This window comes from Centruroides sculpturatus, unplaced genomic scaffold (genome assembly GCF_000671375.1).
Source record: "Centruroides sculpturatus isolate CEXI.00-Female unplaced genomic scaffold, Cexi_2.0 scaffold443, whole genome shotgun sequence".
NCBI classification, from domain to species: domain Eukaryota; kingdom Metazoa; phylum Arthropoda; class Arachnida; order Scorpiones; family Buthidae; genus Centruroides; species Centruroides sculpturatus.
The window spans coordinates 360,694-381,338 of NW_019384892.1; the positions used below are offsets into that span (position 1 = coordinate 360,694).

Here is a 20,645-nt window from a genome sequence, read left to right on the forward strand (position 1 = left end):
AAACAGAAACACATGTTTTCTTTATGATAAAGAGGTTCAGAGTTCCATTGTAGCTATAAAATATAATTTATATGTAATTCATTTTGACAAATATGATAAATAAATTTACTTTTTAAAATTCTATTTTAGTTCAATACACTAAATTTCCTATTGAAGAATATTTGAATATTTTTCGATTTTAACAATTAACCTGACATGATCGATAACCAGTGGTTATCGAGTGAAAAGAGCTCCGATGTCCTAAATCCGCCATTGTTAGTGGGTGTAAAATATTTATTTTAGAAAATAACAACAAGTAAAAATAATCTTAAAATATTTTATTTTAAAAATGTTCACAAAATATTTTAAACATACAGTATACTAATCTTTCATTGGTAGACATTCAGTTCATTCAAAATGAAGTTATTCCTCAAAAATTTATTATAAGACTTCATTAATGTTTGAAAAAGAAAAAACAGAAAGAGATAATTAAACTAAAGCAGCACCTTCAAGAGCTTCTATAGATTTTTTTCTTCTTCCCAATTCTCCTGAATCAAGAACATCCAATCCTTTATTTTCTAGTCTCTTCAAATTAATCTTTTCGGCTAACATAGACATAAATTCTCGAAAATGTAAGCTGTGTATATTGCTACTAAGCAAATAAAGCATAAACCAATCACCAAAATGAATTTCTTTCATAATATCTTCTATATCTTTCTTATTAGCAATAATGTTTTTATTTCGTAATAAAACAAAACGAAGTCGTGGCCATCCAATAACTAGAATTCTGTATGCAACATTTATACCTGTTATTATAGCTAAAATAACCATCCAAAACCATAAAAAAATATAGATTTTTTCGTTAACAATGTTAAGTGGTAAAATACATAAGGCATCGTGTGTTTGAACACTTCCGGCTGAACCAAATCTGTGGAATGTACATTTGGCCATTCTCGGAAATACTTTAATCATTGGATCAAAACGATCTTCTTGATTCATTTGAGTGAATTTTACAACATCAGGACCATATGTTGTAAATTCTCCACCTAAGAATCTATCGACGAGATAAATTTGGCCAACAACATTAACAAAATTCAAACATTCACAAATAAAGAATCGAAAAGCGTAACCATTATGACGATGCCAATTATCATTGAAATATGATGCTAATTGCTTGCATTTGTCTTCTCTATCCTCTTTTTTCATTACTGGCTTATGCATTTCCATTACTAAATCGGTTAGTTTACCACCTTCCCATGCTTTCCATAAAATTCTAGGAACATAAAACATCAAACCTTGTAAAAACAGTACAAAACATACCCATTGATAGTAGGCGTGTTCTATTACTTCGTCGCCGCTTTTATGTTTGTCGACACCTGGATATACAACTTCTTCTCCAACTTTCTTAGTAAGGGCTTTTGGTAGAGTGAACGTACTTTCAATCCAGCAGTAAGTGTTGATGACTCTCTCAGGTATATCATCTCGCTGAATGCATCTGATGGGATCTCCAAAAAATTGTGTTGCAGTAACTAAAATGCTGAATGTAATGAAAAGCAAAGTTGTTGCACGATAATGAAGACGAAAAACAGCATTGTCTATAGTTAATCGTTTAATTTTAATGATGCCTCTTAAGGCATCGGTCAAAAAAATCTTATCCATGCTTAGTGCAACACCTCAATATCACTGTACTGAGCTTTCGAGTCCGACTAACTGAACATTGGACTTAACAAGCATTTACTATCACTGTGGGCCTGATTAATCATATCTAGAGAGATAAAATAATATTATCTACAGGAATGTATTGTGAGACTCTTACTAATTGTTTATTTTACTGAATTCTTGCATACATTTTGAAAAATAAATAATTATTCGAATATTAAACAGGATTATCCGTAAAAAATTAGGATAAGAAATTTTTCGAAATTTTTAAGATATTACTCACCCAATTCGAATAATTTTGCTTATAAAACATCGAAAATATCATGCTCTTAATTGTGATAAATGGAAAATTATTGTTAAAAAAGGCAAAAAATATAAAATGATTTCACCTATTGTATTAATTTGAAGATCTGTTATTTTAATTTTTATTTATTTATAATTAAAAATTTATGTTTATAAAATTAAGGAAATAAAATAAAAATTCCATTTAATATATGAAAACGAATTTATCAAATATATGATAAAATTAAATTAATAGCTAAAAGAAGATTACTCTTGTCATTTTCTTATCTCGTAACAATTATACAAGTTTATCAGATTATAAAGTTAATTGATAAATTTACCTAACAGGTAAAGAAAAGTACTTTTGTTTTAGATTACATACATTCTAAATTATAATATTAAATTCAAGCGTATGTAGAGGAACCAGAAGGGCCATTTAATCAGGCTTATAACATAGAAAGTACCTCAAATTTAGTTATTGTGTGAAAAATAAAATAAAAGCATGGTAAACTGATATAAATTAAAATGCCCTTTAGATAAGTAGTAAAATATCTGCTTTCTATTTGTTTTATTGATTTCATTCTTGTATAGGCCTATATGAATGTCTGAGAGGGGTGTTGCGACTAATCCAGGCTTTTATCTCGCCTCTAACTATCTGATTAAATTCATTAATTAATACCAATAATAAAATATGCTGCAACGAGTTACGAGTAACTTTCCAGGAAAAAACTTAAAATTATGTGTGGCGCCATCTGTTAACATATTTTATTAATATTTTTTATACTGTTAATTATTATAAATTATCAAAAATCTTAACTTTGAGAGTAGAGATGAGTTTTATAAAACATTTTAAATGCTAATAACAAGTAAAATCTTCATTAAGTCCGACATCTCTCGAGATACATGATCTTCCTCTATCTCCCCATCCCCTCGACTTTTAAACATCAAAATTTAACAGCATAAATGCCCATAATCAAACCCCAAACTTTTTGAAATTTTGCAGAGAGGTTTGTGCATTATGGGCATTGTGTATAAGGACAAAAGGCACAGACTTCATGTAGATGAACAAAATCGTTCTCTCCCAGAAACACTAACATTCATACATACAGAATAAACCCTCAAAGTTGTTTGCATTTCTCGAAGTTTCAAGGTCCCGAGTCCCAAAGTGTAAAAATCTCGGGGGGGTTCATTTTCGACCGGTCGCCATACTTTCCCTCCGTTATACAAGGTATATAACAGCCGGGGAAAAAATTTATAAAATTAAATGCTATTTTTGAATTTTTTAAAATAATCATAAAATAATATAACCTTTTATTTATTTATTTATTTTTAGGTCTTTAAATCGCGATATATTAATATAAAATACATTTTAAACTTAGTTTATATAAATTCTTTTAACAATAGCATTAAATAAATACAGCATTAAGACAATACAAAAATTTTAAATATTAGAACAACTGAATGATTAATGACTTAATTTAAAAAAATTATAATTACTTAATACATTCTATGTTGCATTTTCATTTCAAAAACTTCTGTAGTTACTCTACTAATTTCATCTTAATAATTTATATTATTATTATAATTTCTGCCCTAAAATTCGTATATAGTGTGTAAAGCTATAAAAAGTGCTTATCACTACATTACAAGCAACTAATTTTAGCTGCATATTTGTATGAAATATTTGCGTTTAATTTATGACAAGTGATTTTACTAGTGACTAGCATAGTCTATGGTTAAACTATATTCTTGACAAAATTAATCAACATTAATTATGCTTATTCGTTAATTTTTAGTAAAATAACACTATAATTAGTCTATTTTATTTTAATTTTTAGATTAATAAAATGGCTTCCCAATGAAATGTTTTAAAATATATTAATCTTTAAATATAAACTATATAAATATTTTATTAAGTACCATGTATTAAATATAGAAAGTGATTTATAAGATTTATTAAATAGTTTTTAAAATAGGCTATATATCAGTAAACCTATAAGTTGAATTTTAAAAAATAATTAATAATTAAGTAACTATAAATAATAAATAAATAATCTTTTCATACATCAGAGATCCGCAACTGGCACGCGTGCCAAGCATGTCACGTATCGCGATTTTTAAAGACACGCAGCAAGTTCCGGATCGAGAACACAGAAAATTATAAGTTTATTTACAAAATAAAAATAGTACGCTGATCCATGGTTTCATTTGTCACAGAAAACGTAAAAAGTTGCCGATCCTTGCTTTAGATTATTTTTTGTATGTTCTTTATAACTTTAATTCTTTCGTTTAAATAGCTACACTCAACACAAAGAGTTCTTAGGGACTCTTCTCATTGGAGAAGCATTATGAACTAAAACCTCTTGTGTTAAGTGTGGATTCCTAAACGAGAGAACTAATACACAAGTTCTAAAAATATAAAAGAAAAGAAAATGAATGGAAAACTATTATAGCTTATTAATTACTAGTAATTTTGAAATTATATATCTTGCTATAATCTCTTGCTTGAATGTCGAAGCTTTACAATATATAGGCTATGTATTATATAGGCCTATATTGTAAAAGAAACAAAAAAAGAAAGAAAAAAAATAAAGGGTTTTTCATCCACAAAAAAATTAAATGAAATGAATAATATCTACAAATATCGTTTTCAAATATGAAAAAAATTATGAAATATAAAACAAAAATAAATATCGTTTTCAATAATGTTCTAATGTTTAATTAATTAATAAAATAATATTAGAATTTTGTATTAATTAAAATTCAATAATATGATGTCATCAAGAGAGTCCTAGTCAGAAATTTAAGCAGTTAGTCATTGTGTGTTTTAGATTGTTAACTGTTACATGCAATGCAGATTTAAAACACTAACAATAAGAATTAATGTAATCTAAATATTTTTATAATTTTATATCATATTATGAGAATTAATGCTTTACATTAAATTGGTTATTTAATGAAAAAATAATTTAATTTCTTTATATTTAAATAAATGCTGCATTACTTCGACGCACTCTAACTTTTTAAATGGAATTTTTAGAAGGAAACTTGTATTATTAGAAGAAAGTAGTTTAAAAGAATTTATTAAAGAGTAAAAACGTTAATAATGTACAGTATTTAAAATAAAGTATAATTAAGAGAAAATATAAAATAAACAAGAAATATTATAGAATTTTCTTATATAGACTTATGAAGAGTGATAAAATAAATACTGTACTTCTAATTTAAAACGAACTACAACTCCAGTCGAAAATATATAGAAAATGGTCTTAAATCCGAAATCTAGATCATTTATTCAAAAATATATTTTAATTATTAATTTTTCGTTAATTTTTTAGCCTTATTTAGATTACAAAATTCCAAAATTCCATTAGCAAAATTTTATTGCGAAGAGCAATATAAAATCCATTTTATTTTTTTACTTTAATTGTAAAATTATTGTTTCTGTACATAAATAAATATAATATAGAATATGTTTAATAAATATAAAAAAATTATAATATCAAAATTTATTTCAAGAAAAATATAATTTTTAAAACTAGTCTGTCATTATTTTTTCAGATGTTACTTTTAATGACCCATAAAAACATGTTTAGCTTTTTATTTATTATAAGCATTATCTGTGATAAAGGTAAAGGTGCTTGTGATAAAGATTTCAGTAAGGAAGTTGTTTGGGAATGTATCAGTCTATGTTTCTAAGGATGTTGATAAATTGCTTATCATTGGAGGGGCAAGGAACAAATTTATTTTATTATATTTTAAAATGAAATCAAAACAACACATAATATATATTTAAATTTTAGTAAAGATAATTTTAAATTTTTATTTAAATTTAATTAAAAAAATATTATTCATTCTAATGTGTCAGTGTAGAAAGGAGTTTGCAAACTAAGTATAATTTTGGAAAGGGGATAAGGAAAAAGTCCCTAATTTAAACAATTAAAATTTAAATTTTTAAGTGGTATTCTTAACAAATAATAATATTAAATATAGTATCAAGATTTTAATTGCATTAATTATTCGTTTTTAATTAGCGTAAATATCTTCACCTAATGAAGATAAGCGAATTTTCAATCAGTTCCATTTATATAATTCTAGATAAATCATAAGCTTTAATTCTAAAATTTTATAAAAATATTAAAGTATTAAAAGATACAAACAGCTAACAACTAATTTCAAATGCTTTAATTTAATTTTAATTCTATTTTCAGAGCCAAAAAAAAAAAAAAAATAGTCGCACAAACTTTAATNTAAAAAACAAATAGTCGCACAGCACACAAAATAGCACTAATAAATTGTTTAAACAGATTTTTACGGAGGGAATAAGAAAATCAATATACAAATAAAACGTTAGCGAGTGACACATTTAAAAATTTGTCATCAATTCACATCATTTCAAATATATACCGTAATTGTATAAAAAATAAATTTGTTTAATATTAATTAAATTATCTTATAAAATTGATAACAAATAGTAGATATATTTAAAATTTTAATTAATAAATTTAATTTTCAAATATATACCTTTATATAAATAATTTACTAAAAAATGTAACTCAATAATTATTTTTCATTTATTTTTAATGCTCTTTATTATTATGTATAAGTAAATTTATTTTGTATATCAATTTATTAAATCAATGGTTTGTTTACTCACGAAATTTTTATAGGTAACATTATAATACATTGTTATTTCTACATTCTCTACGGCAAATACAAGAAAATACATCTCATTACATTGATGGCTAATTTTTGAACGTATATTATGGCTCAAACGTCAGTTAACCATGTTTAATTTCTGTGTTCCCAGGTATATACCTACGAATATGAATAGTAAATTGCATTTGTTAAGTGCAAGCATTAACAGTTGTAATGTGTACTGTTTAAAATAATAAAACTTGACTAATAAAGAAAGGTTTTTTTTCTTCCTTAACACACAAGAAATATAATGGAATGATTAATTTCTAACAAATGATTGTGATGTCCACATAGATGTGTCACTTGTCACGAGGGGATTGAAAGAACATTCAGCGATACCATCGTTCAATCCCCCTTCATGTTAGAGTCTACTCCTGCTCTAAACAATTCGAAAAATCACAGTTTAATCCATAATTAAACAAAAAACAGATTCTTTAATATTGAAATCGATTTTGCTTAATTTAAACATGTAATATTGATTTTTAAAATTATTTTTTACTGAAGAGTTAATTCCAAAATACTAAAAATAAATATTTAAAAATACATCAAAAATCACTACAAATCAGATTTTAAAAATAAAAATTCTACACTCTTAAGTTTCATATTTACCTCATAATAAAAATATTCACTTACAATTTTAATTAATTAATTAATTAAAAATACAGTCTAAAACTGTAAAAATAATCACAATAAAATTTTCATTTTTTTTCATAAACCATATAATTTACATTTTTTAAAATATTCATTTTAATTCAAATAATTAGTGTTATATATGCATATTTAATTTATATAAATTTATAAATAATTTAAAATGCTTATAAACTAATTTCAAAATTAATTTAGATAATGTATATATTTTTATAAATTAAGTTTTAATTATCTATTATATTTTTAAATATAAATCTATTCAGAACATATTTTTCATTAAATAATGTAAATTTTAATTACGAAAGTAAACGAAAGCTGCACAAATTATGTATTTATTTATTACAGTACACAAACATACAATCGTAATATATTAACCAAGGGAATTTACCCATTTTACAGTAAAGGAAATGTCATGGATCCATGGTATGAAAATTATTTAAATTATGTGCCTTATATAAACTAATTACAAGGCACACAAAATTTATATGTTCGTTAAATTAATCAACCGTGCTTCGGTGCAATGCATCAACTGCACCTAGTTAGATTCATCATTGTCCCGGTGCACATTGTAAGGCCTCAAAAATATTGTTACAAATATTAATTCCGTTGAATTTATTGTGTATTAAAAATACTTTTATTTCTTGTAAATTTTATTATTTTAAAATTATAATACAATTGTTTAAAGACCTCCAAAAGTTAAGTGGCTCGAGCAACATTCCTGTTCTGAGATATATTCGTTAATTACAAATTATGTTATATTTAATTATTAATATTACAATAAATTATATTTAATAATTTGTGCACAAAATTAACAGATAATATGATTATTTTATATGTCAATAATGTATTCAATAGTTTCCATAGTAACGAAACTGCACCAAACTATAGTAGTATAATATAATATATAAATCAATACGTCAGGGTTATAGCAAAGTAGATATAATCACACATCTCATAAGAGAATTACAGCACATAATTATATCATAAATATACTAAATTAGGTAAGTTTATGTTATTATTATCAAATTAATATCCTATGTCATATTTATCTAATAAATGTCAATATTTAGTTAAGATTTTACAATGAATTACTTTATATATTTATATAAAAATAAAATATTTTGTTTATATTTTGGAAAAAAATAATTTTTTAAACGATTTTTTAAAATGACTTCTTTTTAATTTCTATAATTTAAAATGTTTTCTTATCGAGATAAGTATTGTAATCTGGATTTCTAGTGAACTATACGCACGCAATCGTTTTATTCTTATAAAAGTTCTTTATTTTTATAAATAAAATGCCTTAAAATTATTAAATAATTAATTAATTACTTAACTCAAATAATTTTCTTATATTTTATAATGTAAGTATCATGTAAATCAGATTTTTTTTTGCATTTGTCGAAGTATTTTGTCGTAATAAATTAATATAATATCAAAAATAGCTTGCTTAATTTCTGAACATTATATTAAAATGTAATGTTCAAAATTAAACGTAATTTTCGCTGATATAAGATGCAAAGTTTTCTTAAGATTGGATTAATGGCATACGGCAACGTATTGGGAGACCTGCCAAGAGGCGTGCCTTCCAGGAGAACTTTCTACGGAAAGTAGGTGTAGACACCATTAGGTCCCCATTTAGGTGCCAAACACACGAATAAAACCAAAAAAATTTAAATTTGCGTGAATATATTTCATTAGTCCAGACTTCAAAAGTTACTTGAAGACATTAAATTCCAATTATTAATTCTAAATTAACTTTTTCTATTCAATGCTTTATCCATCGGTCCGCTGAGCTAATTATAAATTTTCTCTATGAAATTTAATAAATATAGTACATATATATATATATAATTATTTTAAAAGTAGTATAATTAAAGTTACTGAAGCGATTCATTTTTTAATATAAAAAATAACAAATAACTATATCATTAAAGATACAAAATTAAATTTTGTAATTTAAAATTAAGTCATTTTTTTCTTAATGTCCGAATAAAATAAACCTTAATACAATATATTATATTTAATTTATTTTAAATGGTTCTTCTGAATTTCAAATTAACAGAATTAAATGTAATAAATTTTAAAGAATTAAAACTTTTATTTTCGGTAACAATTACTCAAGTACTACAAAAGAAAAATCATTTATAAATATACAGTCAAAAATTTCAAGTTTGAACTTATCTAATAAAGAAATTTATTAATTATTTTTAAAATATTTCAATTAATAATACATTAATTAATATGTCGACTCCGCCCGTAAAGACTATTTTGTTCATGAGGTCGTTGAAGAAGCACAAGACATGAAGATGTTTTATTGTTTCTTCTGATCTGTGAATATTTTTTATTAACAATTAATCATCTCCACAGTTAACCAGCATTTCCTTTGTCACCAAAAATTCTGACCGGTTAGATTCGTCAATGTAAAACATAGACATAAACATTCGCTAAAGAAAGAGAAAGTGAATGCGATTTCTTTTTCTCGCTTAGCGAATTTGATTCTCATTAGCGTTTTGCAGAATGAGAACAAAGAGAAGCGTAACCGATCAATTGTGAGCAAAGGTAAACTTTATGCCAACAAGTTGGCTGATAATAGTGAATAAGTAATAATGCTATCAGTTTGCATCTATCTATTAAGAAAGGGGCAAACAAAAAACAAAAATAAAACACTGCTTATTTCAGTAAAAAGTTTTTCCACGTCATAGGCAGCATGTGCTATCTTCTCTGCAGTTATCTTGGATTTTCCTTCTCTTTTTTTGGTCAATAAATCGGTCGTTCTAGTGAGAATATTCTTCTCTAGCGAAAAAGTTCAACATGTTGGACTGCCAACGTGATTCGCCGGAAACGATGTCAGTAATGATATAAAATTAACTTTCCTTTTCACGCTTAGCTAGCGAATCGCGCTCATTATGAAGTAATCTTAACATATAAATACTGTAATTTACGGAAATAAACATAAGATTGAAGAGATGCACCTCATGTTGGACTATGTTGGAAGTCATGGTGACAATTCATATTTGTCATTGGATTTTTACCATCTGCGTTACACCATGATTCCCATCACTCAATGGTACCGGCACGAGAGCTTCCATCACCATAGTTTCCACTATTGTATGACTAGTAGCTCGGGACGCTCCCTAGTGGGCGTTCTTTACAAATTTCCATGAGGCACGGTTCCTTTGACTTTTTTGTTCCTATCAATATGCTCTACAGCTCTGTTAAAGTCTGAATGGTAAGATTTACCCTCCGAATGAAGAGGTGGCGCCCCCCAAACGTAGACCCCTGTACTATCAATAAAGTCAAAGGAACCATACCCCCTACTCGCGACCCTTCGCGAGATATAAGCCCCTGAAATAATAAATTCCTATTACAAATATACTGAATTATTTATATTGTTATATTGACCAAATAATAATTTATTGGCCAAATTGAATAATAAAAATTTATATTGTTAATTTAAATAAGAATTAAAATTGTTAATTTGAATGTTTGAAATATTACACACGATAGGGGCGCCTCTAGTGTCCGTTATCAAACGATTACGGGACAGACGGATATCCGTTGAATGGGTTATATATATATAGATGGGAGTCATGGTAAAAATCAGATGATAAAAATCCAATTACATATAGAGTCCTATAATGAGCAATGAAAGCAACTGCCATTCGAAATTCGAGTAAAGCAAAAACAAAAAATTCAGACAAAGTGGTTTACAAATTATCAATGACGACAAATTAAAAATACGTACTTCTGTTTTTATTTGTGTAAAATTTTAAGCGAATCAACTCCCTCTGCCTCTTAACCGCAGTGCTTCTCATACACCTATTGTTTCCACCCTCTGCGAAAGCTATTAAACTTTATAAATATTAATAAAACGAATATAAACAGAGTTTTAAAACTACTGTTAAAAAAACTTTAATTTATATCAGTTTTCATAAAAGTCAGTTCCCAAAATTTAATCATAAAAGACTAAATTTTGGAAACTGTCTGTATTTGGACTCGATTCAAACAGTGATTCAAACAGCCCTGTAGACCATATTTTAGCCTATATAAAATTAAACTTTTAAGATTTTTTATCTCAAACTTTTAATTATATACAAAGATTTAATTATTTTATTTTTTTGACTAAAATGAAAGCACATTTCAAATAAAATTTCTAAAATAACCATTATTATTTTATATGGAAGTTTTAAAAATTTAAACTTATTCTAATTAGCTAGTTTTATGAACTTGTTTTTCTTTAAACATCGATTATTTCCACGAAGCGTGCTTTAATACTAAATTCTAAACTTATTAAGAATTTTGCATACTTTAAATTACGCTGCCTTGAAGTAAATATTTCTTACTTCAAGGCAGCGAAATGCGAACTATTTTACTTCTAAATATTATTAATTTATTAAGCTTATTAACTTATTAATAATGTAATTATTATTAATACTGGTGGTTGTCACGAATACAAATTCGTGACCATGAATGTCTATTAAAAAAATGTGAAATCTCAGTTTGTTGTGTTGTGTCGTTACACAGTAATAATGCATTAGAGAGACAATAGATAGACCTCACAATCTTCACTCACAAGTGAAGCAAATTAAAATGAAATGGGTAGATTTAAATGTTAAGAAATATGGATTTAAGTTAAAACATTAGTATGAGATTAAACTTAAATAAAAGATAAAAAATATATTTATATATACTATATGATTGTTAACTTTTAAATTGTTTTTTATTGAAAGTATTTATATTGGTTTTACAGTGTTGTAAACAATACTTTTCAGCCACACCAAATAATGCGACAGGTTTATTTTTTCAAGGATACAATATAATTGCGAAGTGAATAGATGATTTCGTTGTGAATGGAAACGAGAACGGAATTCATATCATTTTTTAAACAATACTACAGACACAAACATTTGCTATTCTAAATACTGTATTCAAAACTCTGTTTNTGAAATTCTTTTGTAGAAATTATCAAAACCCAAAACTTCAAAACTCTGTTTTCTACGTTAAATTCGGAGTTAAACCACAAGGTACAGTCAAATTTTTATTTTCTTTTATAAATAAGTTCCTCGTGTCTTTTTTCCTCTTTTTTGTTTTCAAAATTAAATTAAATTATTTTAAAGAATTTAATACTTTATTTCACTGTTTTATTGGAAGACAATAAAATATGTTTACAAAATCTCGAGTACTGGCAAACTTTCGGTTCATCTTAGGGAAGATTTTATGATGTTAATTTTATGAAAACTTGTTCAGATAATATGTCTTGTTAACGTTTCTTCTAAGATTTCTCCGATGATAAATTGAAAGATTTGTGAATTCGAAATTTTGTGAACGTTTTATCTTTTAATTAATGACCAATAAAGTAGTGAAATAACATATTTTGAAAATGTTGCATTTATTTTGACTTTTTTAAACATTTTTATGTAATGAAATTGAGACGAAATGTAGACACGAATGTGGTAAATGTGATTCCGCAAGAAAAATTTATAGTAAATGAAATAAATATTTAAAATTTGGGTATAAATTATTATATCTAGTACTGATGTAAATACTAGATTAAGCAAATAACAATGATCGCATTCAGTCTACTCAATCCATTCTAACTGACCATAGCGATAGCTGAAATACATCAAATCACCATACCACGTAATGTTAGCTGAGCAAAAATTTATTTATTACACTAACGATAGCTGGTACAGTACATACCGATCCTATATCTATTGAATGTTGAGTTACTACAAGTGTCTTAATGTCACAGTTAGTACTACGGTGTCTAAATATACAGGTGAACGCATCCACAATGTTCGATTCAAAATCTCCGTTACTGAGCAGCTCAACCATAGAAAAATATTATTTGCCGACGTTTACATTCTATTTTTTGCAGAAATGACGTGTCACACTCCTCTCGGAATGTCAATAGGGTCTTTAAAATTTATAAAGAAACATTTATTACCTTTGAAAGATAAGATTAATAATTTTTGATTCAAAAAGTAATGAGTGTGTGTGTGTATATATTTATTAGCTTAGTAGCGTAGTTCTTTAATACGCCGAATATCAATAGTGATGTTAAAAAATAAACACGGATAGGTTGAGTTAGTTTTAAAAAGGGTTGACTTGTAACTACAATCGGCATTTGTTTACTTTGTGATCAGACACGCGAATTTTTACCTTCAGAGTAGCTTCGAAAGTAAAACTTCTCACGCGGAAGGTGAGACGTTTCGTTTGACGATTTATTTTATGTTGTGTTTAGTAGATCTGATTTTCGAACCTAATTTAAACTTAATCTTAATTTTTGGCATTATTATTGATATTGTACGTAAAACAGGTCGTTAAACGAAATTGACCATCCCACGCCTGTAGTTTGTCCAATCACCAATTAAAAGAAATTAACACTTAAATTTAATTTAGAAATGTTATTTTTCTATTTTAATATTCTCATTTTTAAGTTATATTCGTTTTTATTTTAAATATTTTTGTTCTATTAATATGTACTTTCGAACTACTTTTACAATTAATTAATTAATTGCCGAACGGCCACCCATACGAAGGCGATAGATGCAAATGACATTAACGTAATACAAACCTACGATAAACACGACGCGAATCGGCTATTTTGGATCGAACATGGCGGATGCATCGGTTCCCCTATTTAGGTGCCTTAATTAGTATCGTAAATGAATTCCGATACTAACTGACGTCAAAACACTCAACATGTTCTGAATTATCGCTACTATACAGGATGTTCAGCAGAAAAATATTCAACTGTGCCGAAACAGTTGAGTCTTCTAAATCAGCCAATTACTAAATTAATAAGTAATAAAGTTTAAATCAAGCCTATTACTATTACTAAATAAAATGGAAATATCAGTGTCTAAAAATAAATAATAGATAAAACGATAATTAATCACACAAATGTATCACTTCATGGGTTCAAAAGCTTCTTAGGCATTTTGCCATTGAAACGACGAGGAAGAAAAGAAACATCTTACTTTGGTACCCCTCAATGCTTAATTTTATGTACAAAAATTGTTTATAAATCATAGTACAGATATAAGTAAGTTTACATAACACATTAATGTGGGATGTAAAATTACATACAGTAGTAGCAACTATTATTACGGTATTTAATTCTTTGTTCTATTAACATGGAACCGAACTCTCCTTATACCATTCATCTTTATTAGTTAATTTTCTGCATATTTACATTACTGCAACTTATACGTATTAACATGAATGTAATTTGTAATGTGACGTAATTACATTAATTATAAACATACAAGCATTATATGTGTTGTATACCTTATGTGACATGATTATTCTAAAACTTGAAATGGTCTTTAGAACAAAAACGATTTTAAATAAATTCAAAAATATTTCTTGTCATTTTTGGCATATTTTTAATGATTTGAGAATCCATATTGTGCCATTCTCATTCAAATTCAGATTGATTTCGTAATGAACATCAGTATTGTATTAGATATACTAGCTTGTCATCTTCTAAAAGTTCTTATACAGTATTTTATTAAAATATTGATAATTCATCATTCTAAAAATAGAAACTCTTACTATAAAAAATGAAACTGAAATTCTTTTGTAGAAATTATCAAAACCCAAAACTGTATAAATAAAAATCCTAGTACAGTATTTCGATAAGAGAAAACTGGCTAAAAATTTTATTAGTCTCTTATAATTACTAATTATGTTTATCCGCTTAAAAAATTTTTTGTTTTTATTAATATTATAATTCATGTAATAATTTATTATATAGATATTAAAAAATGTTAAATTGTCATAGACGTCGTATGATATGCAAATTTGTATTATATTAAATAAGGGATAAATGAATGGCGCTTAATAATGGTGACCAGACCCTAAACACCGGAGTTCGATTGGGGGTTCACGCCTCACTCGGACGAGCTGGCAGCGGGAGTTTTTCTGGGTTTTCCTTTTTGCCAATGACGCCTGAATAGGGGCCAGCTTCCCCTTCAAGTCCTCCCGGAAGGCATTCTGTCCCCCCTTCTCGCGTGGGTCGTCTCCTGTAAGGCCGGCTTTGGTCGCTTCATAACTTCTCTTCCTCGGATTGGTCGTCTTCGATAAGGCCGCCTCTTCGGTCGCTGTGCGATCTTCCCCTCTGTTCTTCCGGAGTGAAAAGCGAAAAGCATTCCTCTATCGAGAATGAAAATGAAATAATGAATATTAACGGAGTTGTTCCCCAGGGTCGTGATGGAGAATAGTATTTAATATCGAACTTCGTTCGGTATGCTTGTCATAGATCCGTCTAAATGTTAATTCACAACAGAAGTATGTGGAATGTGCACTGTCAGAGTGTGTTCTTGCGACTAATTGTCGTCGAGTGCATTTATAGTGTTTCTGATGTACAGTACAAGGTCGTGGCAATGTATTGAAGAGACTTGAGAGGAATATGTAACGCTGTATATGGTTGTAACTTTTATTTGTAAAGCTTGGTGTATATATAGGTATGTTTTTAAATCAAAAAATTTTTGATATATAATTTTATAGTTTGTGTATATATGTATATTATATATGTGTTGTGTTAATTATATACGTTTCGGGCTCCCAAGCCCCTCATTCGGGCTCCCAAGCCCCTCATCAGCCAATTAAAATATTAAAGGAGTATACCTCCTTTAATATTTTAGTTGGCTGATGAGGGACTTGGAAGTCCGAAACGTGTATAATTTTACACGTATCAACTGAATAAAAGATGAGAAAATCTCCAAGTGTCTTAATTTATAACACTCCATTGTGTTTGAAGCGATATTGAAATTGAAATTCTTTTATTAAATCATGCGTATCTCCTTTACTAAATTTTCGTAATCGTGTTTGTATTCTATGTCCTTGGCCATTTTATTATCGATTTTACAGTATAAAATGATGACATCACTTAAATTTATCTCTTCGCTATTAGTTCTTTTTCGATAATTAAATCATTTATATGTTATATTTTAATGAAAATTTCGCGTTTAAATTTGAAAAATTTTATGTTTTATAAGGCTGTTATGATTATTGTAACTACAATACAGTTTAAATGTTTTTATGGATTAAAAAACAGACTCTAAATAGTTAATAATACTAAAAATATAATTAAAATAATTAAGTAGCTTTATATTTCTATAATCAAAAATGTGAAAACAGATAAATAAACTAGTATATATGAAGTGTATTCGTTTATCAGAATAATGTACTGTATATTTTTTTGTTACTTTGATGTCGCTTCTACATTTTTTAAATATAAAAGAGTAAAATGACGTCAAACTGACGTAATATTGTATACCACTCCGACGAAACAAATGGCATAAGATCTTCCTTAAGTCTTTCAAAGAAATCTATATTGAGAAGTTGAATCAATACAATCGATTAAATTCACTAGCTATTATTCCAAATAAAGAAATTATACTGTATATTTAGTTCAATAATATGAGATTACGCCAAAGAAATACGTGAAACAAAAGCGAAAATACAGCAGTAAGTTATAATCAGTTATAAGGAATCTTAGTTTAAAAAGTCTTAATATATGTTATGTAAATATTATGATTCATTATAAGATTTCTTATATAAAACTCTAATACTGTATGTCTACGATTCTTTATAGTATTTATTATTAGTTATATGCTACTTTTATAAAAAAAATAATTTTTCGCATTAAGAATATTAAATCTCTGCTAAAAAATATCTAAATTTATTTCATTATAACAGATGAGTGTTGAATTTTGAATAAATAAACAACCATAAAACATAAGTCCTATCGTACAAATCAAGTTTAACATCTAAAATAGTATTAAAATCTCAGGAAAATGTATTTGGACTCGGACTAGCTTAAATTTTTCTGCTTCGATAATATATCTAAAGCTCTAATCTTATATATTATTGATTTTCGAGAGAAAAAACATATTACATCTCTAGATATGGGTGGTTCAAAGTCAACTAAGCAAGTTAGCTTAATTTGGACCTTCCTAAAATATATTGATATTTTAAATTTAGCTATTATTAATATTAATATAATTAGATATTATTTAGCTATGCTGTTAATCGCAATTTTGATAATTAAGAGCAAGACTAATCAATAATGGAGTCAAGAGCATAGTAAAAAATTAAGAACGAAACTGTGATCTGAACTGATCAATAAAAAAATCATCAGAATTCAGATCTGATTTCAACTTATTTGCTGTATATTATTTAGTTTACAGAAAATAAATTGGAGTCTGATAGTGTAAAACTGCTATTAGCTATTTAATAACATTGAAAAAAAGAAAAATACTAGCATCAACTAAGTCTAAATTTCAATGAAATAAAAATAATTAATATACATATATATATATATATACTGGTGCAACTACCCTATGTATTATATATATATATATATATATAATACATAGGGTAGTTGCACCAGTGAATGACCGGCTCTAGTGAATGACCATATTGTCAGAAATTTGTTTAAAATGAGTGCCACGGCAAGAAAAACTAATCAGGAGCACGAAGTTACTGAAAATAAATTACATTTTGAAACATTCTTTCATTGGTCATTCAGAAACGCGTGATAATGTGGATGATAAGTGCCACATTTTATAAACATGTTGCAAATGTCTTTTACCTTTGGCTTCTGGATAAGAATATCAGAAAACAAACAACAATCATCAAAATTAGTTTACAAAACTAACTTTGCAGCTTTATTCTTTGAAGCTTGGAGAAAGCTTTAAAATTGGAAACAATTCAACATGGATTTGAAACGTGATTTGTTTTCTTTTGATCCAAATTGGGTGAATTATTCAAAATGTATTTCTACTAGGCGTAAGGTATTGTTTCCCGAAAATGAACATGATTTATTAATTAATTATAGAGAACCATATAAATGTGCACTGCAAATGATAGAAAATGAGATTTCACTTAATTTATTATCAGATTTCAAGGAAGCCATTGCATCTGATAACAATCAGATAAATTTAGAAAATTATTATTGCAATATTGCCTATCTATGAAACACATTTTTGTATGTATGATTAAACTGATAATTTCTATAACACTGTATATATAATGTTTTTAAATTAAAGACCTTTTCTAAAAATTAATATTTTTATTCCAATTTCTTAATCTGAAATTACATGACCGAATTCCATAAAATTTCCAACACGTTTACAATGGTATAAAATTGCATATAGTACCCTAAACTCTAATTATTCATTATTATTCACTTGCGGTCATTCACTAGCCCTCAGCTAGTCAACTACTAGAGCCATATGGTCATTCACTAGTGATTTTTAAATTTTAAAATCATCAAGTCATTAATTTAATCAATATTACAGAAAATTAAAAATTCAATCTTTGAATGAGTAGTGCGAGTCAGGTTGAGTAGTGCAGATCTAGGTTTTTCGGGGCCTAGGGCTTATTGAAGTCCAATGGGGTCCCATTTTTTATTAATACAAATGATACTACAAATTTATCATTATTATTAACTATATTTTACTATACGACAAGTGCTCATTGTTAATGAAAAAGTATTAAAAATTTATGATGATAATTCAATTATTGTGGATCCTTAACACTTGGGGNATCAGAAATGATAAAAAAAATTAATAAATTTACGAGTAGAAAATACTATTGTGATCAAGAATTTGATTTCGATGTGATTTTTTTTTAAAGAATCGTCGATTCTGAATGTTTCATTAACAGAAAAGATATTTTTCAAATAGAACATCAGCAAAAATACTTATTTCTAAAATTTAATCGAAAAAAATAAAAAAACTGAGAATATGTTATAATGAAATAATAATATTTCTATTGCAGGGAAGTTCATTTTTATTTCTTTTCCTGAATTTCTTTTTTAACTTAATTTTTCCCTTTCGTGAATTATATAGCATTGCAAACAATTGAATTTTTCCGATATTGACAGGTAACCTTGATAACGTCCTTTGAGTAAATTATCAATCTTAAATTCATTATAAACGAAAAAACTGAAAAATATATCAAGATAAGATAAATATAGCCGGAAGCTATCTTGTATGATAAGTTTTGATTTTCATTTTAATCTCTTACATGAAAACAAATTTTAGTTTATTTTCAAACTACTTTAACTTATACATTCAAATAATATCAGAAATTAGAGATTTATATTACTTAAAACTCATGTACTGTACAGTACAGTACTGTACAATACACTTACATGAGTTTTATATAATATAAATCTCTAATTTAAATGCTACATAATTTGATTATTTAAGTTATAATATGATTAACCAGATTATAATCAACAATTATTGTAATTAATTTAATAATATTTGCATAGTCTGTAATTAATTAGAAAAGTTTATTCGTTTTTAATTTAATTGGATTTAACGATAGATAATAGAGAAAGGCATTTTTCTATAACATTTAAATGATAAATGCCGAATAAAATATAAATGAAAAAACTTTAAATAGTCTATATTTATATATGTATATATATTTTTTTCAGTTATTATACATACAATATTAAATTATGATGTTTTATGACCGAACTTGAGCCAAATGATCCTGCTGAGATCTCAATCTCGATTTGTTTGTGTATTTTCAGTTTTACCCCTTTTTAAACTCTTTCCACCCTGTGGGTACTAAGAGAGTTTTTTCCTCATATCCATGTAGGTGGTAAGATAGGGACCTGTCACGGCGGTCCCTATCTTACCACCTACCAGGTCCGGCCTCCAGACTGACCATCTTTGAAAAATTCCCGAGATTTGCTGCCTGGATTCGATTATTGAATATACAATTCTTCTATGATAGAGTGACCAGATGTTTTTTTGGGAAATCCGGGGACATGTCAATCTTCACTTTTTAGGGTATACAGTAGCAGCCTACATATATAAGTACTGTCAAATGTGTACTGTAGTGTACATACACATGACCGAGACCTAAACATTTTAATTTTGATTCAGCTGGTTTGCTTCAATCAAATAGCTCTCTTCCATTAAGATTTATAGCCAGCGTCGCCCGCAGACTATAAAAAATGGGGACAAACTATAAAAAAGGGCATCGTACACACACACACATATATACAGGTATCCGTTGATTAATACAGTTAATTAATCCCGTGATACTACCGCCTGTGACAGCGACGATATTAAAGTAACCACAAGGAAACGAAAACACAGAGAAAAACGGGTACAAGATCCCTTTACAGGGACAAAACCGGATACGCTTTCTTACCGGAGACAGAGGATCAAAAACGGGGACTGTCCTCGGAAGTTGGGGACGAATACCTTATCTATGAAGAAAACATTTATGTGATATGATTGGAAACATTCATTTATCCCTTTTTCTTACATTTACCCCAGATGCATATATATTGTTAATATAATTTAAAAAAATTTATAAATATATAAAATTTTAAAATT

General features: G+C 27.0%; 2 protein-coding genes across 2 annotated transcripts in view; one reads left to right on the forward strand and one right to left on the reverse strand.

Moving 5' to 3' along the window:
• Positions 1–360: 360 nt before the first annotated feature.
• LOC111631286 (innexin inx2-like) lies at positions 361–1,708 on the reverse strand. The gene has a single exon (XM_023375503.1). It carries the CDS (start codon positions 1,636–1,638, stop codon positions 469–471), a length of 1,170 nt encoding a protein of 389 aa, XP_023231271.1. The 5' UTR covers positions 1,639–1,708; the 3' UTR covers positions 361–468.
• A 13,946-nt stretch (positions 1,709–15,654) lies between these two features.
• Positions 15,655–20,645, forward strand: part of LOC111631301 (beta-1,4-galactosyltransferase galt-1-like) — an 8,516-nt gene continuing 3,525 nt past the window's right edge. The window contains exon 1 of the mRNA XM_023375522.1: positions 15,655–15,740. Coding sequence (XP_023231290.1) covers positions 15,700–15,740 — 41 coding nt within the window. The 5' untranslated portion in view covers positions 15,655–15,699. The remainder of the gene's footprint in view (positions 15,741–20,645) is intronic.

Excerpts from the sequence above, each read along its gene's own strand:
- LOC111631286 (XM_023375503.1), bottom strand. The coding sequence starts at position 1,638 with ATGGATAAGATTTTTTTGACCGATGCCTTAAGAGGCATCATTAAAATT.